We start from the raw sequence: 27,966 nt of genomic DNA, 5'->3' as shown, positions 1-27,966 counted from the left end.
CAGGGTAATGGGACGAGGCAAAATAAGTCTCAGTAGGCCAAAATCCTGTTTCTATGCTATAGTGTTCTATGATTCTGTGATCAGCTTTTCCCTGCTGCAGGATGAAAGAGTGCAACCTCCAGGAAGATCATTCCACAGTATTATAGCAGGAACATGACTATGGGATTAGCATGGGAACCAAGTCAAAACAGTAGCTTCAATCAAGCACAATACATCCTAGGAAACACATCATAAACAAATACAACATACTGTATGTTACTTGTGCATGTCAAAATTTTTTGTAATTGTGTGATTAGAATTAAGATGGTAAATAATATTAATGGAGCCAAGGTAACTGAAGATATTGTGGAGGCATTTCTGGTGACCATTTAGAATCACTGGGGTCAGGAATTGTTCCAAAGGACTGGAAAATTGAAAATATCATTCCACTTCATGAGAGGCAAAAGACAGGAAACTATAGGTCGGTTAACCTGAATTGAGTGGTAAGATCTCAATTATTAAGGATGGGATTTCAGGATACTTGAAATCAAATGTTAAAATAGACCAAACTCAGTACGGTTTCCTTCAGAGGAGATCTTGCTGGAATTATCTGAGGAAATAACACGCAGACAGACAAAGGAGAGTCATTGGATGTTCTGTTCTTAGAAATTCCTAGAAGGCTTTTGACAAAGTGCCGCACATGAGGCTGCCAAACAAGATAGGAGCTCATGGAATTGCAGGGAAGGTACCAAAAGGATAGACAATTGGCTGGCTGACTGACAGAAGATAATTAGCGGGTAAAAGGTTGCCCCTTGTCGAGTGGTGTTACATGGGGCTTAGTGTGGCATCCACTACTTTTCACGTTACATGATTTGGATGATGGAATAGATGGTTTTTTTTTGGTCAGGTTGATGGATGATCCAAAGAGGTGGAGGAGCAGGTAGTGTTGAGGAAGGAGGAAGTCTGCAGAAAGAGTTGGCCAGGTTGGGAGAATGGGCAAAGAAATGAGAGATGGAATACAGTTCATGAAAGTGTATGATCTTGCGCTTTGGTGGAAGGAAGAAAGACCAAGATATTTTTTAAATAGGGAGAGAATTCAGAAAGCAGAGGTACTTGGGAGTCCCAGTGCAGGATTTCCTGAAAGATAACTTGCAGGTCAAGTTGTTAACAATGAAATTGCATGTTAGCATTCATTTCGAAATAATAGAATATAAAAGTAAGGAAGCAAGCATGTAATGCCTTTTAAAGATTGATATGAGCTCCAGATCTAAGGAAGAATTTGCTGGCACTGGCAAGGGTCCATAGGAGGTTTACAAGAATGATCCCAGGGATAAGAGATATAATATATGAGGAGCTTTGATGACTCTGGACCTGCACTCTTTAGATTTTAGAAGGATGAGGAGGGATCTCATTGAAACATACAAAATACTGAAAGGCTGGATAGAGTAGATGAGGAGAAGACATTTCCAGTAGTGAGAAAGTATAGGACCAGATGGCACAGCCTCAGAACAGAGATAAAGAGGAATCTATGGAATTAATTGTCACAGATGGCTGTAAAGGCCAAGCCATTATCTATACTTAAAGTGGAAGTTGGTAGGTTCTTGATTAGTAAGATTGTCAAAAGTTATGGGGAGAAGGTAAAACAATGGAGTTTGAGAGGAAAAATGCCATGACCCATGATTGAAATGTAGAGAAGACTCAGTGAGCTGAATGGCCCAATTCTACTCCTTATGATCTTTACGCAATGGATAAGGAGGTCAGGAGAAGATGGAAAAAGTTGCACATACTTTGGACTAGCAATACAAAAACAAAATATTGCTGATTCTGGAAATCTAAATAAAAATACATGCAAATCCTGGAAATGGTCAGAAAGTGAGCTCGCTTCAGTGGAGTGGGAAATAGTGAAAATATTTCAGAAATAATCAAAGTTTCTCATGAAAGGTTTTTGTCCTGAAATTGTTCTTTGCCCGTAGTTGTTATGCCAGCTTATTGATATTTTGTCCAAACCAAAAGTATTATGCAATCCCATGTATCTTCCAGAATAAATAATATTTTACGGCCTGACTTCCAAAAGTAGCTGATGCTACTCATCTCCAGTGTAACCTTTTCTCTATCATCTATTTCTAATTTTCTGCAGAACCTTCTGTATTTGGTGGTGATGTTAGCAAATCTTGTGGATCGTGTCATGGTGTTACAGGGCATCTCAAGGGTTGGATGCCCACAGGTGCACAGTCATCAATTGCTTAGTGCCAACGTAATTTTTTTAGTATTATGTTCTCCCTTGTGTGTCATTTGAAATTGGAGTTGAATGTTAATTTCTCACTGTGTTTAATGCCTTACTAACTCCATTAAACAGTTTGTTACCTTGTATTGCTGTTGCATTTTGGAGAAGCTTTTGTTGATTTTGCTAATGTAGTTAATGATTGAGTAGAAGAGGGGTGATGGTGTTTTGGCTGATATCTGTATAATATTTGCATTCATTGGATTCTTGAATATGCCAGTTATTGTCATTAGCCAACCACCTCCTGCATGTATTAGAGATACACTAAATGTGCTAAATTATGTACAACAAGGGTGGCTTCCAGGTAACTAGTTACAATTTTGGATGTATAATCTGATGTCAATTTTCTGCGGCATTTGAGCAGACCCTAAAAGAGCAAATATAAAAATGATAAAGGTTCCATTTTTGGAACAAAATACTACGGTTTAGAATGTAGCATACATGAAATTCGTTAACTTTTGTCTACCTTAAGGAAGGCAGAGAGTTGCCATTTTTTCAAGCGCTCCTCACAGAAATGAAGAGCCAGTGAGGAATGAGCTCACAACCACCAGTTTACTAGGCCAGTGCTCTAACCACTGAGCTATCGAAGCCTTGTGGGTATTCAACCACAAAAAAGATAAATGTTTAGTTGTGTCGTATGCAGAGTGAAAGGAAGTTTTTTTTTAATGAATAAGGTTTTGTGTGCTGACATTAACATTAATATAGCCTTTTTATTTTTGTTTGATCTATTTATGCCTCAAAAATTAAAACAGTAGCTAATTGCATTGGGCTCAAACATAGTTGAAAGGTATTATAAACATTTTGGATTTAGTACTGAAGATTTGCACCCAAATATTTCTGTTCATCAAGCCTAAGGTGCTTTGGTAGCTTACTGGTATATTTGAAGCTAAGGTTCATAGGTTCTTGATTATTACAGGTGTCAAAGGTTACGTGGAGAAGGCATGAGAATGGGATTAAGAGGGAAAAATAAATCACCCATATTTAAATAGCAGTCCAGATTTAATGGGCCAAATGGCCTAATTCTGCTCCTACATCTTCTGGTCTATGGACACAAGCAGAAGGGTTTGGGGCAGCTTTTTGTTCATTATTAACATGATGAGCAACTGAACAACTTATTCCCATTCCTGGTATACCTTGTTATTTTACTGGCTTCTTTATGCATGCATAACTTCTGGGTATTGATATTTTTGGGTCTCTCCACAACATAGGGCATGCAGATCTTAGAAACCCTAACAAGACTGATGTGCACCTTCATACCTATCCAAATTTTAAGATACTGCTGATATTGGAATATTGAAATCACAATGTTCTGAGGGCCTTGATTAAGATTTATTTTCTGTCTGTAACTACTGCAATCACTGGCATCTAGAATCCTTATCCTCACCCATAACAAATTCTTATTTGACTCCACCCAGTTCCTCCAGATCCAGCCGAAGCAATGGGCATAAGAATGAACCCCACTTAGTCTTTCCTTTTTGTAGGGTGCATGAAACAATCCCTGTTTGAATCCTACTCTGGTACCACTCCCCAACTTTTCCTCCACTAAATTGACAACCACAATGGTGCTACCTCCTGTACCCATGCAGAACTTGACAACTTCATTGGCTTCAATGTCAACTTCCATTCGGCCCTCAAATTTACTTAAGACTGTTTCTGACATCTCTCTCCCTTTTTTTTTGATTTCTTTGACTCAATCTCAGGGGACAAAGAATCCACGGACATCTGTTACAAACTCACTGACTCTCACAGCTACGTGAAATATACCCCTTCCTGACCTGACCCCTAAATATTTCTCACAATTCCTCTGTCTCCACCTCATCCGTCCTCAGAATAAGGCCTGCCACTCTAGGACATCTGAAATATCCTCTTTCCCCTTACCACACTGATAAAGCCCACACATGTATCTCCTCTACTTCTCGTACTTTTTCCTTTATCCCAGATAGAACAATGATAGCATCCCTCAAGTCTTCAGTGACCAATTCACCAGCCTCCTCATCTGAAATAATATCCAACTTCACTGCAAACCCACTACCAGCTAAATTTTCCCTTCTTAATCCTGATCTGCCTTTCAAAGGGGTAAATCTCTCCAAGACCTACTGACCTACTCTTCCCTCCCCATTCAACTGATAAAAGAAACTCCCCTTCTCTCCAACTTTTCTTACCTCCCACCTTCCAAATGGTTTTTCCCTCCACCTGTCGCTCCAGCCCTCACACCTTTGGTCTTATCACCTCTGGGCCTCTCCCACAGCTCCTTTCCCCCTTTACATATATCATCCTCTTCTCCCTAGTCTTGATAAAGGGACCAAACCAGAAGCTTTGAGCAGACAGATTTCTCCCCATGGATGTCTACTGAGTTCCTCCATCAATTCTTTTTCTGCTCAAGTTATGAGCATCTGTCTCTTTGAATTCCTCTTTCCTTTTATAAAGCTGAAGCAGATGAGCTTACTGGAATTCAGTAATTATCCCACTCTTCACTGAACTGCGCCACTGCAATTTGGAAGCAGAACCCTGAGGTATTAAGCATATCTGTAAATCAATCACCTCCATGACAAATGGACAGAAATCTCAATAAATTTGTTAATATAAAAAGAAGCAAAATTAAATATTCATAGCCTCTAGGAATACCACCTGGATTGTAAAAACTGTCCTGTAGAAAGACCTTCAGGAAGAGTGCAACCTAGCCTCTGATCCACGCAAAACCTTAGCTTAAAGCACAAGTCTCTCGTTAACTCCAACAAACCATCTTTGAACAGTGCACCTAATAGATGGTGCAGTTGTACTCCTGGAAATTAACAGAAAATCAAAAAAGATATCTGTTGTACCATTCAATAGCTATACACAAAAATCCTACAAAGATAGCTTTCCTTTATTCTTGGGAACATTGTTTAAGCTACAACAAAGAAGCTATAGATACTAATTTTGTGAAATCAACTATAATCTACTATTATTTTGTTTGGCATTAGCAGAGCTATCCTTTAATATATGGTTTAAATTGTGTCAAATTGATGCATTAAATTATTAAAACTTGGAACCCTGTCCACATATATTATTTAAGTTAAATGATTAAATTGATATTCACTTTTAAGCAATCTAAAATTATTTGATATAGAAGTTTCCAATGCACACCTACTTTTCTCTTCCACTTCTTCAACATTAAAAAAATACAATGTATTTGGCTGTGGAACAAAATGCATCCCAAAAGAATAAAAGCACTTCATTAAATCAAAGCACCAGCATTTTATTATTCATAGCACTAAAACTGTCAGATGACTTTAGGAAATAGGAGAACTATTTGAAGTTATTTAAGGTATCATAAATACAATCCAATGACCTGCTGTCGATACCAATTATAAATCTTATTTACTTAAAAATAATTAATCAGATGTGCAGTTCCTTTTTTTTTGCAATCACAAAATGGTATGTGGTTTAAAAGTCTGTTTATAATATCCAAGCACAGAATTTTCAATAGTCAAATCTTATTCTCTGAAGGCAGTTACTCCAAAATTCAGCTGCATCAATCACAATAATCCCTCAGTACTGATAAACACAGAAGTTTCAAGATTTGTTGACAGATTCAAAAGATAAGGTTTGATATGTTACAAGATGCAAGCTATCGTTGAGTTTGATGGGAGCATGCAGGGTTGTGGATTAAGGACAGTAGGAGTTATTTTTGAATTTTTCAACTAAATACAGTGGGACCCCCTTATAACGCGATTGTTGGGAACCAAAACAAAATTGCATCGGGAGAAAACTGGGGTCGTGCGAAATCGGGGTTTTAAAAAATCGATGTAGTTACTGTTGAAATTAAAACACAAATTAATTTTTAGTAAACTGACTATTACCACAGCTCGCAGCAGCCCCAGGTCCCCGCGAGCCCAAACTACGCGGCAGCCCGAAGCCAGAGTCCAATGACTCATCCGAATTTGCGTTAAACTGGGGTTCCACTGTATTTTTCATGTTTTGAGTCAACTATTTTCCACCCTATAAAACACTTTTCAAATTTTCTTTTTAATTTGTGTATTTCCATATTATTTGTTCAGAGGCAGATGGAGAATCGATTAATATATCTTCACATTTTTTATACTCAGGAAAGTTCAGAGCAGGGCTTTACAACTTTCTAACCTATCAGGGTGGGACTTCAACAAAAGACAGTGGTGGTTCAGAGGCAGCTCAAAATGCTTTGTGCCAGCAAGATTTGGCTTCAGGAGATAGAGCAAAGAAAGATAGGCATTGGAAATTGAACATGGCAATTCCAGGAAGGAATGGGTCATCAAAAAGCAGACTCTTAAAAGGGCATGGAGCAAACTAAAAAAAAAAACACTGATGCTCTTTGTTCAGGATTAAAGATTCAGGTGCAGGAATTAGGTGACAAAATGGCAAAATCAGCACCCACCACATTTTATGTTCTTGAAATGAGACAAACGCAACACAAAATTTAGATATCAGGAGGAGCTGAGTCTCCAGCTGCAAAACATTTTCAGGCCTTAAATTTTCTAAAATTAGGAAATAGTTTTTGAAAACTTTGCAGAATTTGGTCCCTTTTGTTGGGCATCTATTTGTCTTTCTGACTGCCACCTTCCTACTTATTTGTGTTAGCTTTTTAAACTTGATATACAATGAGAGAAGCCAGCTGATTTTCAGTTACTTTTTTTGTAATTCTTTATTTATCGCACTGTGAACCATATCAACCAATATATTTACAGATGCATCTCTTTAAATATTCAGTGACATTTTCTCTTTTTTCCCCCCATCCCTCCCCCCCCCCCCCCACCCTCCAAATACAGTAAATATTGGACATATAAAATACAATAAAACTATAAAAAAGGAATACAAACAAAAAAGATGTATCATCTACTTATTCACATTAAATCTGCTCGTGTTTATCTTCTTATCATTTTAGGTGGTGGTGGTAGTCTGAGACCTGCTCTTTCTGTTCTGTTCCATATATGGTTCTCAGGTTTTTTCAAACATTGTAACTTTGTCTTTTAAATTATATGTGATTTTTTTTTCCCAATGGGATACACTTAAACTTGGTTATATATTCCATTAATGTTTATAGTCATATAGTCCAAAGTGGCCATCTTATATTTTTATTTTCACTTCTTTTCTGCCTCTTCACCACCTCCATCCCCTTTTTTTCCCATTACTGTTTTTTAAGTTTTCCTTTTTAATCTCAATATATGTCAACGCATTTAAGACATGAAATACCCCAACAATCCCCACAAGCAATAACCCTTTACCCCAAATGAACCTCCCCACCTTGGATTGCCTCCTGTCCATTGACGGCAACCACAACTCCCCTTTCCATTTAGTTTCTGAACTTACTCACAAACGTCAACTGATTTCACAGTGACCATTATTCTCCCACCCCCAGCCCCTCCCAGAGAACACTATTTTCCTATACTTATAACAAAGCTCTCTCTCTTTTTTTCCTTCTTCCCTTTCTCTTATCCATCTTTAAATCTTTATATATACACTATCTTTACTTTATATTTTTGCCAGTCATCCTTCTTGTCATTCCTCCTCCTCTCTTCTCCTGTCCTGCAAATGTTTAGCAAATTCTTGGGCTTTCTTTGGGTCCGAGAACAGTCTATTCCATTCCCCAAGAATGAATACTTTGAGTACTGCTAGATGTCTTAATATAAAGTTATAACCTTTCTTCCATAAGATTGTTTTCACTGTGTTGAATTCCTTACTCTTCTTTAAAAGTTCGAAGCTTATGTCCGGGTAAAAAAATATTTTTTTTGTCCCTTATATTCCAATGGCTTATTGTCTTCTCTAACTTTCTTTCTTGCCTGCTCCAGTATATTTTCTCTTGTCATATACCTTAGAAATTTTACCAATATGGATCTTGGTTTTTGATGTGGTGGCGGTTTCGGTACTAGTGTTCTATGCGCCCTTTTGATTTCTATTTCTTCATGTGAATTTGTCGTTCCCAGCACCTTCGGGATCCATCCTTTTATAAATTCCTTCATATCTGACCCTTCTTTGCCTTCTTTCAGGCCAACTATTTTTATGTTGTTTCGCCTACTATAGTTTTCCAATACGTCAATTTTTTGTGACAGTAAATCTTGTGTCTCTCTAATTTTTTTTCCCGCCCTCTTTCAACTTCCCTTTTAAATCATTTATCTCCATTTCTACAGCAGCTTCTCGTTCCTCCACATTTTCTAATCTTTTCCCTATTTCATTCATGACCAACTCTAAGCTTTGTATTCTGTCTTCAACTCTTTTCATTTTTCTTTTGATTGAACTAAATTCTAATGATAGCCATTCTTTTAATGACCTAATTTGTTCTTCAAAAAAGGCTTTATCTAAACTTTGTCCTTCTATTTTACCTTCTTTCCTTTGAAATTGGTCTTCTTCCTCCTCTTCTTCTGTGTCTGTATCTATGTCTGTGCCATCTTCTTCTCTGTATCTTTGTATCTTCATCCTTCTCTGGTGAGCTGCTTCTGTATCCTTGCTGGGCCTCCAGCTGCTGTGTCTCCTGTTGTTGGGCCCCCTGCTGCAGGTCAACCCACTGCTGGGTCTCCTGCCGCAGATTGTCCCCCTGTCGTTCGCCCCGTTGCCACTCACCCTCTTCCAGCCCTTCATTCTCTTTCTCACCACTCTTCTTTTCTTCTTTCTTGTTTACTTCCCCCAGCCGAATGCCCCGACACTGGGCGTCTCTCAGCTAGCCGCTCCTCAGCTGAGTCCCCCTCCCATCGGAGTTAACCTTTTCTTTTACTTGTGCATGCACAGTTGCGCATCTCTTCTTAGCTCTGAGATCCATTTTTGGAGTCTGCTGGTCGGGAGGACACTGCTCCTCTGGGGACTCACCAACACCGGAGATCAGCCGCTCCTCTCCACAGTGGCTCTCTGCTCTGATGTGCAGGTAAGGCCTTCTTTCTTCTCCAGTGATTTTCCTTCTTCCCTTTTCTCTGTTATTCTTACTATTTCTCTTTTGGATGCCATCTTCTGTCTCTTCTCTGTAACTTTATTTTTCTCTTCCTGTATTTTATGTTTATTGAGCTCTGCTTTTTCACATTTTTTTTTTCTTTTCTCTGGAGAGGGCTTATTCCACTCGACCAGCCACTACTCCATCACGTGACTCCCCCTTTGATTTTCATTTTCAAGGCAAGAATCTTAAGGCCAATTCTGACACCCATACAAACACCCAAGTGAAATTAAAGAAACTGAAATTGGAAACTCTATCCATTTACCTGAAGCATACAGTTCCTTAACCTGCTGAAACATTAGTACAAATTTCCAGCAGTTCTTTTCTGTACAGTGCACTTAACATTCACTTACACACAGACATAATACAAGAAGTCAAGTTTCCACTACCCTCCACATTAATTGCAAGTACATGTCATTTTGGTGGTGGCCACTGGTATGGAAGCCAAATGAAAAACATCAACATCTATTTGCATTTGAATAAAACTCATGTTAATTGATTTTACTCAAAGTAAACCATCAGGCCCTTCCAATATTTTTATACCCATGAATAAATAGCAGCTTTCACATCGCTTTTCTTCCACTGGGTGGCCAGCTTTTAAAGTGTATTGCCAAACTACAGGGTGATGCATCTATAATGGAACTATCATGGGTTTGAGACAGACAATGCTACCTAGTTCCACCAAACAATTATTCTATCAATCAGCAAATTCAAGCAATGTTGAACAGGTTACAAACTGTGCCAGTCACAAACTTGACAGAATTATTTCATGTTAGGCATTAAATCATATATTCAATGGTACTTACGTTGGCATCTGCCACCATTGGTTGGATCTCCATAGTATCCTTGCATGCAAGCTTCACATTGTCTTCCAACAGTGAGGTTTTTGCATTGTTCACATATACTGTCATTGATGCAAGTACTATGCCCATTGCATTGACATGCTGCAAAAGAAAATGAGAAATCAGTTGGGATCATTTATACACAAAAGAAATTCCAACTTGTATTTTGCATTTGTGATGTCCTAAATTTAATATTTAAATAAATCATGAATGATGCAGACATTCATGAATTATTAAACTAATTAAATTCAGGATATAGTCGTAACAAATTTGAACCAAAGATTGCAACAAATTTGAAGCATTTTCCCTGCCTTGTCATTATATTTTACTGCACAAGGATATGATTAATCTGTAAACCGTAAAATGAAAATCAAAATTAATAGATGGCAAGAGCATAAAATTCACTTTCAAAATGAAAAACCTGACCATCATGCTCTTGTTGAACTGCATGTGTAGGCACTTCTGAGTTGTTCCAGATTCCATTAACTGGCTATCAAACACATAACTAAATGCACTTACTTTGTCATGAAACCATTTTGAATAGTGTACTGACCATTATTGATATAGCTCTGTGTGCAACTATCTGAACTGTTGAGGTATACAGAGACCAAATATTTCAATGGATTTGTTGTGTGTGCACAGCTCTTCAGAATTAATCTAACATAGTTAGACAATAATTTTAGTCTATTTTTAGATTCGATATTCTTCCATCTTTTACGGTCCTTTTAATATCATGGGATAGAAAATGACGTTGCCAAAATTGAGTGATGTACTACGTCATTATTTTTTTTGTCAATTTGTTGAATAAATCAGAATCACCTAAATGGCCAACACCTCATCAATTCACATCATTTCTGTCGAATCATTGACGAGACACATGAAATTGACACATTGCTCATTCAAGTGAACAAAAGCATTGAACCCATCTCTGGGCATGCTGCCAGTCTTTCTTTAGTATTCAAACCAGAGATATATTCCACCGTTATCTTTTCAAATGTTGTTGCTTTATGGAACAGACTCAGAAGTGCCATGAAGTAGGTCAGTTGGAAATGTGGTTATAATAAAATTTCAATTTAAAATTGTTTGAATAGGGAAAAGATTTGTTGTTCAATTAATAACTCAGATATACGATTTCAGAAGTTATGGGGGACATTTATGATGAGCTATTTTACTTTATAATTTCACTTAAATATAATTGTCTGACTTGAATATTTCCACATTCTTTTTATTTTCTTTATTTCTTTCTTTATTTTTCTTTTAATACTAATTATATATAGCATCTGGCAATTCAGTTAGTCAAAGTGTTTGAGTTTTTTGCCTTTACTATTTACTGAATACCTTATTAACTTTGTGTAACTATCCATATTATCTTACTAATTGAACTTTTTTTGTATGTTCTTTATTAAAATCAATAAAAATATTTTAAAAGAAAATTGTTCCAAATAAATATTTTTCATCTTTTGTCATGAATGGAGGAAACAGAGTACAAAGATTTTAATTTCTACACCTAGCTAAAAAAAAACAAGCAAAAACTAACTTTTGGTCTTCCATCCCAGGGGTCTCCAAAGTGGTCAATGGAACAATCCAAGGGGTTGATAAACGCCAGGGGGTCGATTGAACTGTTGTGATCAAAAGCAGGGCATGTCTACAGAAAATAGTATCTATGACGGAGGTGGCTAAACTCTCACGAGAGCTGGCCTTGGTTGCTGCCATGTTGTATTTGGCTTCGGCCTTTTGTTAAAGTAGAGAGCGAAGGACTGACAGAAAGGAGGAGGTATGTGTCCAATGCTGCTGCCACCCACACCCTCAATCCAGCTCTGGCATCACACCCCCCCACCCCCCAGTCTGGCACCAGGGGTTGGTGAGGCATCAAGGATTCCATGAAGGGGTCAATGGTCTAAAAGATTTGGGGACCCCTGCTCCAACCTATAATTTTCCAATTAAATTAGTGAAAATTCTATTCTTGCACAGGTTACCAGAGGTGAATTAATTCCTCAAGACTTAGGAATTGCTTCAACATTGAAGTGTAATATTAATAAATATTGCCAATTGTTTTTCTTTCTCCTGTTATTAAGGGTGTTCATAGTGGCTTTTAGTTTGCCTTATGGCAGACAAAAATTGAAGTATATCAAGTATATTATGTTTTTAATGTATTATTATGTGACAATAAAAGGAACCTTTGAACCCTCAAGGTTATATAGGGAATACTAAGCAGGCATCAAGTATAAAGGAAACAAACAAGAGAGATTGCAGATGCTGGAAAACAGGAGAATGCTGGAGGAATGCATGAAGGGTTTTAGCCCAAAACATTGATTCTTTATTGCCTTCCATGTAGTTCCTCCAGCAATCTGTGTGCTGCTCCAGGCATACAGTGAATATATTCTGCTTTTTTTGCTACAGGAACATTACAGCAGGGCTTAAACTTTTAACTGATGTACATTTATTCAATGGATTGTTGCTACTGTTCACCTCTGAAGTGAAAGTACAGCAGTTATTGAAAGCTAACAGTATTGCCTAAAACATTTAAGAATCTTTGAATTTTACTACCACTAAATAAAAAAGAGCAGATTTCACTCTCAAATTTTCATACTACTTTCCAGTTCATTACTCTGTGATGATTGTCACCACTTAAATAAATGGGCACCATCCTGTATATCTATGGATGTTCACTGAGATCAAGATTTTGAAGTAAAATTACTTTACTGGCCCTTGTGAACCTCATTTTGAGCTTATGTTGACAATTTTAAGGTCGAGTTAGCACAGAAATAGATTTAGCAACAAATTCAACAGAATAAACATTCTCCATCAATAATAAAATGGCAGCCACAAAACCGGGTCAGGTCATGATTTCGATTTATACCCATTTGTGCATTCGATAAAGCTCACTTTTGAAAGCCATTTTTAGTTTATGTGTTCATGACATTTCAAGTGTCACCAATGTATTAATCAAACATTGAATCAAATAACTGAATGTGCTTGTCTCACAGCAACACAAGCAACTCCAATATTAAAAGATCCAAATTAATTTTAAACTAAATTGATAATTTAAGTCCAGTATTATATTTTTAATTATACTTTGGTTTTTTTTAAAGCTACTGGCCAAAAAATTGTTTGGCAAAATTCCTACCAGGGCATTGAATAAAAGCCCATTCATTGCTTTTGTCTTTGGGACAAAGAACTGGATCAAGAGTCATTTCTTGGGTATTCTTTCCTGCAGATTTCATTGGTCCTCTTGAAGAGCCTTCCAAACATTGCCCCTTTCCTGTATTAGTGGGATCATTGCACCAGCCACAACCTGGGTGTTCTAAGCACTGTTCACATGTACGAAGTCCAGAACAATTTTGAGCTGTGCAAGCAAAAAAAGAAAAACTCAATTATTTTACATTTTGAATCAAAAATTCAGACATTTCATGCCAAGATTGTTTTATCCATTGAGATTTCAAGTTCAAATGAATCTGCTGATAGTTCCAAGTCACCAAGAAGTAAAATGAAAATTTTGTTTTGCAGTTTATATTTTGTGAATTTTTTGACATTATGCAATATTCATATATCTGTCTTGTATTAACAGCATCCCTGTTCTCAGAGAACTCCTTTCTAGAGAGGGAGAGAGAGAGAGAGAGAGAGAGAGATAGATAGAGAGACAGACAGACATGTATATGCAATATACTAGTAAAATTTACCATTAAGTTCACTATCAAAAAGGGGAGAAATGACACTGTGTATATTCAAGAGGGAAATGTTTGTGTGTATTTTGGTCAGTATGGTTCATAGTGTGAAAAATAAAAAAAATTAAAAAATTAAAAAAAGAATGGAAAACTAATTGTACTTCCTCCAGTTTCAGCTTTGGTTATTCTCATGCACTTTCAGAAAGAGTAACATTTCAGAATTCCAACCTCAACAAATCACCAGATACGATCACATTCACTTTTAATAAAGAGTATACTGACAAATCACCTTTTTAACCAACAAACATACTAAGAGTCAGGAAAAGAAAGAATATGAAGTGTTTCATTGAGGAGAAAGTTAAGACATTGTGAAGCAACTCCACCAATGAAAACATTACACAATCTAATGAAGGAAGTTTCTGAATTCTGGCAATACAGGGTGACCTCCAGGTTGAGTCAGTGGTGAAGAAGGGAATGCAAGGGAATGCAATGTTTGCATTCATTTCTAGAGGAATATCTTGCAAGAACAGGGATATAATTTCTAAAGGAATTGCATACAAGAGTAGGGAGGCTATATGAAGCACTGGTGAGACCTTAGAGTACAGTTTTGTGCAAGGTTGTCTCCCATGGTATGGGATTCTTGGAGAAGAGGGCATAACTTCGGGATAAAAGAGTGTCAATTTAACACAGAGATGTGCATGTACTGTATTTCTTTAGTCAGAGGGAGGGGAGTCTGTGGAATTTGTTGCCACAGGCGGCTGTGGAAGCAAGGTCATTGGACGGATTTAAGGCAGGTATTTTATTAGCCAGGGCATCAAGCATTATGGGGAGAAAGCCAGGGAGTGGATCAGTTCTTGATGAGAATGGCAGAGCAGACTTGATGGCCCTAATTCTCCTGCATCTTGTGATCTTGATAATTGGAGGGAATGGGATTTAAATTCACTGCCTTTAATCAGATAAAATCACACAATATAGTTAAGCAACCATCAAAACTATTTACAATAACCTGATGTGCTTTGGCAGAATTCCTGCACAACTGATTTTTAAAATATAGCAGATGCCAAAGAGCTAGAAATTATAGGTTCATACCACTGGGCTGTCGACTGCTGAGGCAAAATACAAGGTGCCGTTGCTCTGGGAACCTCTTTCTGGCTTGACCTGTTAAGTTCCTCCAATAGACTGTTTAGCTTCAGATTCAAGCAACTATACCTGATGAAGGACCTAGGCCCGAAACGTTGGTTACCCTTTACTTCCTATGAATGCTGCGTGACCTGCTGAGTTTCTTCAGTACGTTTGTGTATTGCATTCAACCCCAGCACCTGCAGACTTTCTTGTTTAACTCCATCTGCTGCATCTCTCCAATTCTGTTCAAACCTGGTTTGTGCTTTATATTACATGATAAACACTTTGAATCACTTCTATTCATTAAATAGATATTGTTGGTGCTCTTAACCTTTTAAAAATCCTTAAAGATGATACAATCTTCTTACTTAATCATAGTCAATAACTACATTGTTAGAGGGTGGCTTATGAGAGCACACATTGCTACAATACTAAGCAATTTGTTTTGTCACTAACATTAGAATATGCTTGAGCTGGAGATCACATGACAAAAAGCACAAGTTAGATCTTTTCCTTTCAGCTCCAATTAACTTTCCATCGTAAATTGCTGACAATGCAAATTTATTTAAGTGTGAAGCTGATGGGGGACCTGGGATCTTCGTGATTGAAGGGACTCAATCCATTTCAATACGGCCAAGGAATTATAGAAGACCCTTTGTATCCAGTACACAGTATCTTCAAGCCACTACCACCAAGAAGGTAAAGAAGCATCAAAATTAGGACTGCCAGGCTGGGGAATAGCTTTGCCCATAGGCTGTGAGACTAATGAACAGTTTCCTGTAACTGTGAAAATCATTCCAAATATTTATTTACTTTGATCTTTGTGATCTTTATGTACTGTGTATTGTGTTTACACCATGGTATGAAGAGAAGCTTTTTCATCAGTTTGTACATGTACATTCAGATGATAATAAATGAACTTAACCAAAAATTAAATATTTGGGTGCTTAGTTGAACTGTGATTTTCAAAACACAACATTTATTACATTAAGATGTTAGACGACACAAAAAATTGGCAATAAAAATCACAAATGTGGCATTTTTCAATCTAGTATCCTGGGAGGTTTTTAAATTCAGATTTATTGCCAGAGTACATACACGTCAGAGTTATTGTCAGAGTGCATTCATAACATATGACCCTGAGATTCCTTTTTCTTGCGTACGCAGCAGAATTACCACTAATTGTTAATGCAAAATATAAACTATACAGTGTAAAACAAAGAACAAAGAAAATTAATAAAGTACACAAGTAGGAGTCCTTAAACACGTCTCCAATTGAGTTTTTCATTGAGGAGTCTGATGGTGGAGGGGTAGCAGCTGTTCATGAACCTGGTGGTGTGAGTCTTGTGGCACCTATACCCCTTTCCTGATAGCAGCAGAGAGAACAGTGTGCAATGAGAGGTGAGGGTCTTTGATGATTGCTACTGCTCTCCAATGGCAGCATTCCCTGTAGATGTACTCAATAGTGTGGAGGATTTTGCATGTGATGTCCTGGGCTGTGTCCACTACCTTTTGGAGGGCTTTATGCTCAGGGCTATTGGTGTTCTCAACCAGACCGTGATGCAGCCGGTCAGCACACTTTCTACCAACACGTCTGTAGAAATTTGCCAGGATTTCTGATGTCATACCAAACCTCTGTAAAGACATGAGGAAGTAGAGGCACTGATGTGCTTTCTTCATGATGTCATTGGTGTATTGGGTCCAGGAAAGATCCTCTGAAATAGCCACTTAAATTTGCTCACCCTCTCCACTCTGATCCCCCAATGATTACCGGATTATACACCTCTGGCTTTTCTTTCCTGAAGTCAACAATCAGCTCCTTTGTTTTGGAGACATTCTGTGCAAGGTTGTTGTTGGTGCACCATTCAGCCAAGTTTTCAATCTCCATCCTGTATACAACCCACTCCCATGGTATCGCTGGCAAATTTGTAGAGCTACGGAATCGTAGGTGTAAAGTGAGTAGAGCAGAGGGCTAAGAACACAGCCCTGTGGTGCTCCAGTACTGATGGAGATTGTGGAAAAGTTCTTATCAATCTTCACTGATTGTGGACTGGAGGTGAGGAAGTCCATGATCCAATTACACAGTGGGGTATTAACTCACAGGTCTTGGGAATTTGGTGATCAGTTTTGAGGGGATGATGGTATTAAATGCTGAATTGTAGATGATAAAGAGCATCCTGTTGTATGAACCTTTGTTGTTCTAGGGCTTTGTGTAAAGACAGTGAGATGTCATCTGCTGTAGACCTGTTACTACGATAGGTGAATTGGAATGTATCCATGACACAACTCAGACTGCTTCATCACCAGTTTTTAAATCCTGATATTCAGGGGCCACTGCAGTTGAAGATATGTAAAACAATTCAATACAAATTAAATTATATCATTTTCATTCCTGTTGGACAGAAACATGGTTTGGATTTGGTCAGGCAGTTATACGTCGACAGGTTTTCAAGCCATAATACTTGCCCGCAGAATTCACTTTTGTTCTTGTGATTTATTTCATCATCATTTACTTGCCTTCTACAACACATGTCCCTTTGTGAAAGGGACATATAGCTTCATTATTTTTCTAGTTTAATCTCCAAGCTGTTGCACACTCTACATGGCACATGTTAGTTGCTTGCCTGATTCATAGCATAGGCCATAGTATCATTATTTCACAGCATGTTTTTTTTTCAGAACATTGGGAGGTTAATGGCAAGTTACCTGATCCAACATTTTGTAGCAATACACAACTCCTAATTCTTTTTTTTTGCCAGAGTTTTGTGACTTTTATCCATTAGTAATGGCTTGTACTGAAAAAACATACCACTGCTTTCACACAAATTCTGGGAATGTACTGTTTACTTTCCACAAATAATTTCCCTTTCATCTATACCTTTATGGTACAATTTGTAAGCAAACAGTGAGTATTTTACTCTGCAGACACTTAAATGAAAGCAAAATATTTTCCTCTTGGTTGATTAAATTAACCTAAATAGTCTTCAATTGCAAAACATCATATCTAGAACAGAAAATGTGTGTGGTTTAACACTTTACATCTGTGAAGACATTTCTCAACAAAGCAGTCTCTTTCAAATCAATTTTTGTGAATTATCTCCAATGTTGTCCATGATAAATTCAAAAACTATTCCAAGAGTCACAATTTGTAAGCAGAAGTGGTTTTTCATCATTTTCTTCCGAGATTATTTTATTTGTGTTTTCCAATAGCCAATTTATTCATTTACAAAATGTTTATTGTTAATAACTTAATCACATTAGGTAAATTGCAATGACACCACGACAGAAAAATAATCTTCCAGATTCCTTTGTTGCCATGTAATAATACGTGAAATGTAATAATATATAACCCTGAGCTATGAAAGGAAGCGATGTACACGTTGTAGAGCAGAGTTCAAAAATGATTTATTCAGGCCTTTACTTTGTGCTTTTATGCACTCCCATAACACGGGCTGGAAGCAACGTCATTGAATTGGACGAAAACCTGTCCTGTGCACAGGCTGTTTCCCATTGCTTGTAGTAATGCGTCCACCATTTTGGGAGCCGGTTCACTTGTTGGTAAGTGGGTTGCCACTTGACCCCCACCCCCCAGAACAAGCAATCCCGCTTCAGGCACACAAAGCCTGTATCTGCCTGTCCATTTGAGTGGTCTTCCCCTGCATCATGGAGCCTGAATCTTGACTGGTTGGTCCAAATCTAGATGGGCCAGTTTGAGTCAGTCTATCCCTCCAACATCTAAATTGCATGTTGTGCCTTATCACTTTGAAAGGTACCTCATACGGCTGCTGCAAAGGTGCCCGGCTCACTCCTCTCTGCAGTCTCACAGACCCTTGGGTATGTAGGTCCTAGTCTGACCACGTTGCAATGTCGGCACGGGAGCTAAAGTGTCAAGCCTCTCGCAGAGTTTCCCTAAGATTGCTGAGGGTGGCACGAATTCTCCTGGTACCACAAAGGGTGTACCGTAGACCAGTTCTGCCTACGGGGCATTTAAATTTTTCTTGGTATGATTTCCCAAGAGGACCCAAGATAACTCGCCTACTCAGTTAGGTCATTGTAGGTGCACCATAAGGAACCGGGACCTACATGACACTGGCAGGGGCACCACAATGTCCATGTGTATGTGGTCAAACCTTTGACATGCTGGCTCAAAAGACTGTAGTGGGGCCTTTGTGTGCTGCTGAACCTTTGATGTCTGACAATGCGTGCATGTATTCACCCAATTGCTGACCTGTTTCTGAAGGCCATGCCACACAAACCTGTTGGCTACCATCAAGTCAATCATCCTGATTGATGGATGTGCTAAACTTGTGCACTGAATCAAATATCTGCCGCCTCCAGGCCGCAGGAAAGATTGTATGAGATCAACCCATAGATATGTCGCACAGGTGTTTCCGCTCCCCTGGGCCCACTGGTATCTCTTCCAGCTGCAGTCCCGAGGATGCCGTCCAGTAACGTAGGATTTTGTCATCTGCTTGTTGAGCCTTCATGAGTGCATCATAGTCCATCCCTTGGGATAGGGCCTGCATCTAGTGGATAGCTGGGCAGGATAACACATCTGCTACAACATTGGAGTTCCCCAAGATGTGCTCGATGGCTGTTGTGAATTCCAAAATATATGACAGATACCTCTGTTGACGAGCCGACCAGGGGTCCAAGACTTTAGTGAAGGCAAATATTGGTGGCTTGTGTTCTGTAAAGACTGTGAAATTCCAGTCTTCTACAAAGTATCTGAAATGGCAGATAGCCAGGTACAGTGCCAACAACTCCCAATCAAACGTGGTGTACTTGAGTTCAGGTGGCTTCAGGAGCTTGCTGAAGAAAGCCAAAGTCCTTCAATGTGCTGTTCAAGCACTCGCCCGACCACTGAACTGGATGTGTCCATTGTTAGATCCATTGGGACACCTGTTCTTGAGTGGACTAGCACCACAATGTTAGCCAAGGTGTCTTTAGTGGTCTCGAACACAGCTGATGATTCCTTATTCCAAGTGACGCACTTTGCTTTGCCTGATATCAGGGCAAACAGAGAACGCATGAGGAGAGCCACCGAGGGTAGAAATTGGCGATAAAAGTTTATCATCCCAACAAACTCTTGAAACCCCTTAACTGTACTGGGTTTAGCGAATTGCCGGATTGCCTCTACCTTCGGAGGCAGTGGCTTCACTCCATGCCCGTTGATTCTATGACCCAGGATGGCACCTAACCTAAACTGGCATTTGGCTGGATTGATGGTCAGACCAACTCACTTAAATGAGCGAAGAGCTTGTGCAGGTGAGACAAATGTTCCTTGCGACCGCAGTTGGCAATAAGTATGCTGTCCAGGTGAAGTCCAGATCGCGCCCCTCCTTGACCATTAACCGCTGAGATGTCTGTGCTGTATTCTTGAGCCTGAAATGCATCCTCTGGAAATCATAAAGGCCAAAGGGTATAATAAGGACTGTCGGGTGGACTGGGATCTGGTGATATCCCCTGACAAGGTCCACCTTTGAGAAGATGCGAGCTCCATGCAAGTTAAATGTGGTCTTGTAGCAATCTCGTGCAGTGACCTCATTCAACCGGCAGTCATTGCCACAGGGTCTCCACCTGCCTGCTGCTTTAGGTACCTTATGTAGCGGGGAGGCCCAGAAGCTATCAGATCACGGAAATTTCCATCTCTTCCATCACTTTAAACTCCTCCTTGGCTAGAATGAGCTGGTCTTGAGGGGGCCTGCGTGCTCAAGCGTGCAGTGGTGATCCTTCGATCAGTATGTTGTGCTGCACTCCATGCTTTGGCATTCCTGAGGTGAAATGCTGCGTTACTATCTGGCAACAATGTGGCAAACTCATTCTCTGAGAACAAAACAGAGTCTAGGTATGGGGCCAATAACTTGGCCTCCCCTAGGGAGGTCTGGATGTTTTGGTGTGGACTAGCCTTCGTCCTTCCAAATTGACCAGTAAGCCATGTGCCTGGAGGAATTCAGCACCTAGTAGTGGCTGCGTGACTGCAGCCAACGTGAAAGTCCATGTGAACTGACTAGCGCCGAACTGCTGTGGGACTGTGCACATGCCATATGTCTAAATATTGCTGCTGTTTTCAGCCCACAATGTCAGCCCAGGCCTTCTGTTGTGTACATCGTGCCCTGAAGGGGGAAGCAATCTGATTTCAGCTCTTGTATCTCCCAAGAAATGTCAGCTGGAATGCCTATCCCAGACATACAAAAGGCTGTATCAATGGCCAGCCGCCACAGCCATTAGCGATGGCTGGCCCCAGCATTTCCCGGAATGCCCAGGGAGGTCAACAGCCGCAAGCATCTTCACCCCATCTTTGGTGATATAAAACACCATTGGACATCATCTTTGTCCCTTTGTCTTCTGGCTGACTGCCAGTCTGCTACCGGGTTCGATCAGGTCTGCTGTGGTGTGCAGGATCTGGCAATTTGTCCTACCGATGCTCCACTTTCCTGCTTAACCTGCAACAGTACATCCGCATGGGCCACAATGAAATTTTCTTCAGCCTGTAATGTGTGTATGTTGTCTGGTAGTTGCTTGAGAAAGGCCTGCTCGAACATCAAGTAGGCCCTATGTCCTTCTGGTAGCACTAGCATTTTGTTCATTAGCGTGGAAGGGGTTCGGTCTCCCTAGCCTTCCAAGTGGAGCAGGCAGGCTGCTCGCTCACGCCATGAGAGGCCAAAAGTACGGATCAACAGTTCCTTGAGAGCCCCATACTTGCCCTCCTATGGCGGCTGCTGGAGGAAATCAGAGACCTGGCATGCTGTCTCCTGATCCAGGGCACTTACTATGTAGCACTGTAGTATCGGGTGGAATCAATTTTATTTGCTGCAAATGATATTGGGCTTCCGCCTGATCAAACCTCACACATAGTTGTGAAGTTCAAAATATTGAGAGTTTAAGAGAAACTGCGTGTAATGAAGAAAACTTCTCCATCCTTAGGTCCAAATATCGTCTGGACCCTCGGGGTCACCAATGTAGCAAAGTGCTACTCATTGAGCTATGAAAGGAAGCAATGTACAAGTTGTAGAGCTGAGTTCAAGAGTGATTTATTCAGGCCATTACTCTCTGTTTTTATACACTCATGCTCCCATCGCTCAGGCCGGAAGTGGCGCCATTGAATTGGACAAAAACCTGTACTGTGCATAAGCTGTTTTCCTATCCTTGCAGCAGTGATCCGGCATTTTGGGAGCCCGCTCGCTTGTAAGTGGGTCACCATAAATACTCAAAATTAGTCAACTAAAGGCACACAAAAAAAGTGCCAATAGCATAGCCTGGCACCTCCAACAATATTGAATGATCAGAATTGGATTACTATAGCAAATAGCATTCTTGAAAATAACCTCTGAGCATGTGGTAGCTTTCTTTGGACAAGCAAAGTCACAGATTTCCCAACATAAATAACTGAAGAGGGTCAAGTGCAGGACTTAATTTCTATTTCAACCAGTCTTCCAATAAGCTGTTAAATTTCATACATGACCTTAAAAGTACACTAACTGATCATTCAAAAATAATGCTCTGCTTTATGAAAGATTTCTTGGCCTCCATTTAGCATGCATTCTTTTCCTCCCCCATCTCCTCACTTTTTCCTCCAAGAGCTCTGTTTATAATCCAAATTAGAAATAAAGTATTTGCATATAATCTCAATCCATGTTTATCACTCAGAAATATTTCTCCACTGCTTTAGCAAGTGTTCCTTATGACTTTTGATTAAAATTCTGAGTTTATGGCAGTCAACATATACCAACTAGCAAGGAGGGATTGCAATGGGAACTAGCAGAAGTGGTGTTGCAGGAGAGGAGAATGCATGAATTTCAAAATGGAAAGAAATTAGATTTTGTCAGTCAAGGGAGTTTGGAAGACAAGAAATTAGATAAGGTGCCAAGATCAGAAATGAATGCAAGTTGTAAATATCAGCACTTGATGGTGAGTTAATGGTTAATTTCAGGAAACAAATTTGATGTAAATACAAAATCGTGTTTGCGTGGGATCCTCCCAGCCTTCAAGAATGTTCTGAGGTTATAGGTTATTGAGATATTTGAGCACCACAGACTCATGGGCCGGAAGTGCCTTAAAGCATTCTATACATCTAAATTTAAAATAACATTTTCCTGAGAATGACCAATAAAGTGATGTAATATGACTGTAGATATTGCAACTATTTTCTATTTTCCTTCATGCCAAAAATGTAGTTTCCATGATCTGATTGGTTGTGTGCTGACGAGCATCAGTTTGGAGCCAGGAAAGGAAAAGTTTTGCCTCCGAGATTGACGAAAATTCAGATCATTCTATGTGACAACTCCTACCTGGGTTACAAATGCCCAACTTGTGGACACTCCGAACACACAAACAAATGCTTTTGAGACCAGGGGGATGGTGGGGGATGGAGTGACTGGAGCTGCAGGCATCTTCTACCAGGCATATCCGCTTGCTTTCCTTCTCCCCTCCCTCCCCCAAAACTACAAGACTTGAGCATCTGTCCTCTACCCCCGTGCCACAGCAATTGGGGGCTGGGTCAAGTTGAGCAAGGCTGGGAGCATTGAACACACTCATTCGCTGAGTCAATTAGACTGAATGGTGGCCTCTCTTCCCATAACTGCTCTCACCTTGCAATGAATGGTTGAAAACAATTGTAGCTGAATTGTTAGGTTGCAGGACAACAGATCTGCTAAAAGAAAATAACCTCGTGCCTATAAAACACTGGTCTGTGTGCGAAAACATCAGTTCATCCCGAGTCTTTGGATAGGTTCAACAAATCAAAAGGAATCAAGGCTGGACATGTTAGCAACAAAAAGTGGTCTTTATTTATGCACTGGGGAACTCGCAAAAAGGCACACTCACAGAGACCAACCCAGAATAATATAGAAATAACTACATATTGGGTGCAAATAAATCACTGCTAAGCATTCTCAACTCCTGATTGGGAATGCAAGGGTCAAACACACAATGCCCATCCACCTACAGGCACAGGACATCAATGAAAAATAAATTAATTACAACTAACAAGTATGTCAAATGAACTGGTTTCCAGTATCAACCATGGCACTGAATCCAGGACAGGCCCATCACAGTCGGCCCTCCAGTGCAAGCCCGTAGCTGGCACCCTGGACTTCAGTGCTGGTCTCGAGGAAGCAGCAAAAAGAGATCAAATAGGTTCCATGCATGGCTTTTCAAAGCAAGGCCCACTCACGTAACCTGTTCGAATTAACAATTGATTGACACCTAGAGGACCATTCACATGAACCAATCACACATCAGCCTCACAGGTGGGCAGATCTAACCCTTGATTGGAGATGAGGTCACTTTCGATCTCAGGCTCACTGGAGAGGTTACATGTCCTTCCCACAATCCACACTACAGCTTCAGATATGAAAGGAGGAATTTAATTCACAGCTCATTAGGGGCATTTTGTGATACACAAATCCAGCCAGTTAGCTTTGCCATGTGTTTGATAACTGTCTGTCGAGATTAAGCTCGGACTCTTGTTCAGAGTTTTAACTCTCCAAGTACGAGTTGAAGCTAGCCCACTTGAATTGGATCGTGATTGTTACCAAAGGTTCTCAACCACCTGACACCAGCCATTGTTAGAGTGATGTTGCTCATGGGCAGTAAACGCACAAGAAATAGAAGCAATAGTTGGCCATCTGGCCCATTGAGCCTGTTCTATCATTCGGTAAGATTATGGCTGATCTGGCCATCGAATTAGCTCCACTTTTTTGCCCATTCTCCATAACCCTTTATTTTCCTATTCAAAAACCGGTGTCTGAAGTATATTTAATGAATAGCCTCTACTGCTTCCTTCTAGATTCTTGACTATCAAGAAACAGTTCCTCCTGAACTCAATCTGAAATCTACTTCTCCGAATATTGAAATGATGTCCCCTGGCTTTGGTCTCATCTGCCAGTCGAAACAACCTCCCTGCGTCTATCTTATCTATTCCTTTCATGATTTTACATTTCTAAAAGATCCCTCCTCAATCTTCTAAACTCCAATGAGAATAGCAAAGGACATGAAGCTCATTAAGCTAGTGGTATATTTGTACTTCTACTTGTGGTTTTATTAATATTTGTTACTATTTGTGCTTGCAGGTGGGATGTTATGGTAAAGTTGTACAAGACATTGGTGAGGTGCAATTTGAAGTATTATGTGCAGTTTTGGTCACTTATCTACAGGAAAGATATCAATAAGATTGAAAGAGTGCAGAGAATATTTACAAGGATGTTCCTGGGACTCAAGGAGTTGAGTGAAGGGAAAGCTTGAATAGGTTAGACCTTTATTTCCAGGAGCTTCAACAAAGGGATTTGTTAGAGGTATATAAACTTATGAAGAGTATACAAATGATAAGCAGGCTTTTTCCAATCAAGTTGGGGGAGGCAAGAACAAGAGGACATGAGTTTTGAGTGAAAGGTGAAATGTTGAAGGGGAACAAGAGGGGAAACCTCTTCATTCAGAAGGTGTTGATAGTGTGGAACAAGTGGTCAGTGGAAGTGGTGGATCAAGGTACGAATTCCATATTTAAGAGAAATTTGGATTAGTACATGAACAGGAGAGGCATGAAGGGTCGTTGGAACAAGGTGGAAAAATAGATTGCCACAGATTAGATTGGCCAAAAGTCCTTTATCATTGCTGTAGGTTCTATGGTTCTAGTTGAGTAGTATTTCAATAAACATTATTTGTAATCTAAATTTGTTTAAGTGCTTTTTTTTCCAACCTTGATATTTGTTTCCCTTCACAACTGTTTCTATGATCTTCTTCCACTCACTTTTTATTCATTTCTGAGTCTGGGTTACAAAAAGTCCTCAGAACCCTGTTGGAACCTGGGGGCTTCCTACATCTAGAAAACGTGCACACATTTTTAAATGAAGTAACACAATCATCAGGCAAACGAATCGTTTTTGTATTGTTGCAAGAGTTAACAAAGGCACAAGGGCTGGTCTTATGTTCGATAATATTTCATGTTACTGGACTGATTGGGCCAATTTTGATTTTGCTTTTGTTCCACAGGTGCAAGATTCCTAGGTCATAGCTTAACACAAGGAACCTGCAGCTTTTAATAACGTTTCAGTCACTATTGCCAAGTAATATACCTACATATGAAACATGACATTAATCCACTTCAAGTTGTAGTTTTATTCAGAGTTAATAACCTGCTGGGTAGCACATAATAAAATTACTGGTATCAAAATTAAATTTCTGTTGAATGCTTTGCTAGGAAACCATTTTCAATGTGGCATTCACATATCTCTATGGTATCCAATGAACTGAGGTGATCTACAATAATATCATTAAATCAATTTAATAGAATTATTTTGTTGTCTTTCTGAGTGAAAAAGAGCCCGTGAACTCACAGATATAAACTGCTGGGATATTGGAAGGCAATGTATCACAATAATTTCTCTCACATTCTTTGAAAAAAGGAGTCCATTTTCATCTCTGTCTCAAAGAGTTGAAAATCATCAAAAGGGTTTCAATTTTATTTTAGTTTGGTTTTAAATAACATGGTAAGTCGAAAGCACAGATGTTTCAGGACTCATTACACATTTCAGCCAGTAATTATGGTTGTTCATTCAGAATCAAGATCATTGCTGGCAGTGCAGCCAGTATCCACTGCCGCCAAACTAGCAGAAGATTTTTGAGTTCAAGTATATTATCACATGTATTGATAAAGTTCATTTTACGAGCAGTTCAGCCAGTCAACTCATACATAGGACACAGTTTAAGAACACAATGTAGAGTGTAGGGTTACAGTAAGAAATCAGTTGGAAACAATTAGAATCAGGTAAAAACACTTTCTATGCAAAAGAAAGATTTTAACATGCAGGAAATTAAATGTAGAAATTGAAATATAAATAAATGTTTTAAATACTTATTTTAAAAAGCATAGTTCTTTTTACATATCTGAAAGTGTATCAGTGTAATTAATTTCTTCTTACCAGCCATTAAATAATAATGACTAAGAATGGTATTCAAATTCAACTTACATTTCCTGCAAAATATAGGAACCTCAGAAGGATTTTTTTTAGAAATAGTGAGAATAATTCATTATTGAATGAAGTTCTTTTTTAGCTGACCGATTTCTGAAAAGTTATGCCAGAAGGCCTTATGACAATGCTTCTTGTGGAGAAACAAGAAATCACTGACAGCAACTTCTGCTTTTAAGTGTGTCACATGCACTCCAGAAGTTGCTGTCAAAATTCTTTCATTAGACCAATGGATGCTAATAGTTTCCATGTTACTTCTGTTTTATTAAATCCAGGCCAATATAAATACTGAACATTTGTTAGAGTCCAGACTTACTTCATGCAATTTGAAATCATTCGTACTGTATTTTACAATTTTATCATCTTGTTGCCTCTTCACTAGGCCCTTTTGAGTACCCATCTCACACTATTATTCTATCATCAAAAAAATCTTCACATGTGCTTTTCCTGTAGAAGGTGCAAAGAGCTCAATGAAATAGCAACCCTGGTCACTTTGAATATCTGAGTTATCCCAAACTGAGGTTAATTTAAGGAAAAGAAATAATCAAATACTTACAAAGACAATTCGAAGTCTGCCACTCCATACATTGTCCATATGGGAAAGAGATTACATAAGTGTTGGAATCCACGCAACGCTTGGCACTGCTACACCACATGCATTCCACACCCTGGCTTGTACAGTTTGAACATGTTGCTCTGAGGGAGCAGGGAGTCTTGCATGGTCGAGCACTTTGATTTGGACTAACTACAAAAGAACAAAAACCATCTCAAAATTTGACAAACCATAATTAGCTATTTGTAATTAAAATGGCAATTCATTGCACATTAGCTTTTGACCTTTTTCTACAAAATCATCATTTTCTTTTGTTTCATCATTAATTTATACATAAGCATCAGTAAGTGCTTTGTGGAAATTTCTACTGTATTGGGCCATGAATATATTTTGAAGAAGTTCGGTAACATTAACTCATAATTAGTAATTATATTTCAACTTATTACCTTGGTTAACCTGACCCGATGCAAAATAATTCAGCAATAGTTTCCATTTGCATTATTGTTAATCTAGTTCCAAGTTTTGCATCTATTGGAAATGTAAAATTTATTTTACAATAAATATTACATGCATTATGAGAGGATTTAACAAATACAGTTCAAAATTGCAAATGAAAATTAGACG

At 39.0% G+C, this 27,966-nt stretch overlaps 1 protein-coding gene across 10 annotated transcripts in view; it reads right to left on the bottom strand.

Moving 5' to 3' along the window:
* Nucleotides 1-27,966, bottom strand: part of atrnl1b (attractin-like 1b) — a 617,494-nt gene that overhangs the window by 448,959 nt on the left and 140,569 nt on the right. For all 10 annotated transcript variants that reach the window (XR_011345361.1, XR_011345362.1, XR_011345364.1 and 7 more), the window contains exons 17-19: nucleotides 27,346-27,534; nucleotides 13,164-13,382; nucleotides 10,001-10,138 (exon numbers count right to left, since the gene is read on the bottom strand). Coding sequence is in view for 6 of the 10 variants with exons in the window: in XM_069900005.1 (XP_069756106.1) it covers nucleotides 10,001-10,138; nucleotides 13,164-13,382; nucleotides 27,346-27,534 (546 nt within the window). In the remaining 4 variants the exon portion in view is untranslated. The remainder of the gene's footprint in view (nucleotides 1-10,000; nucleotides 10,139-13,163; nucleotides 13,383-27,345; nucleotides 27,535-27,966) is intronic.

This window comes from Narcine bancroftii, chromosome 10 (assembly GCF_036971445.1).
Source record: "Narcine bancroftii isolate sNarBan1 chromosome 10, sNarBan1.hap1, whole genome shotgun sequence".
NCBI lineage: Eukaryota > Metazoa > Chordata > Chondrichthyes > Torpediniformes > Narcinidae > Narcine > Narcine bancroftii.
The sequence above is the reverse complement of the archived record's forward strand: the minus strand, read 5'-3'. Positions and strand labels throughout refer to the sequence as shown.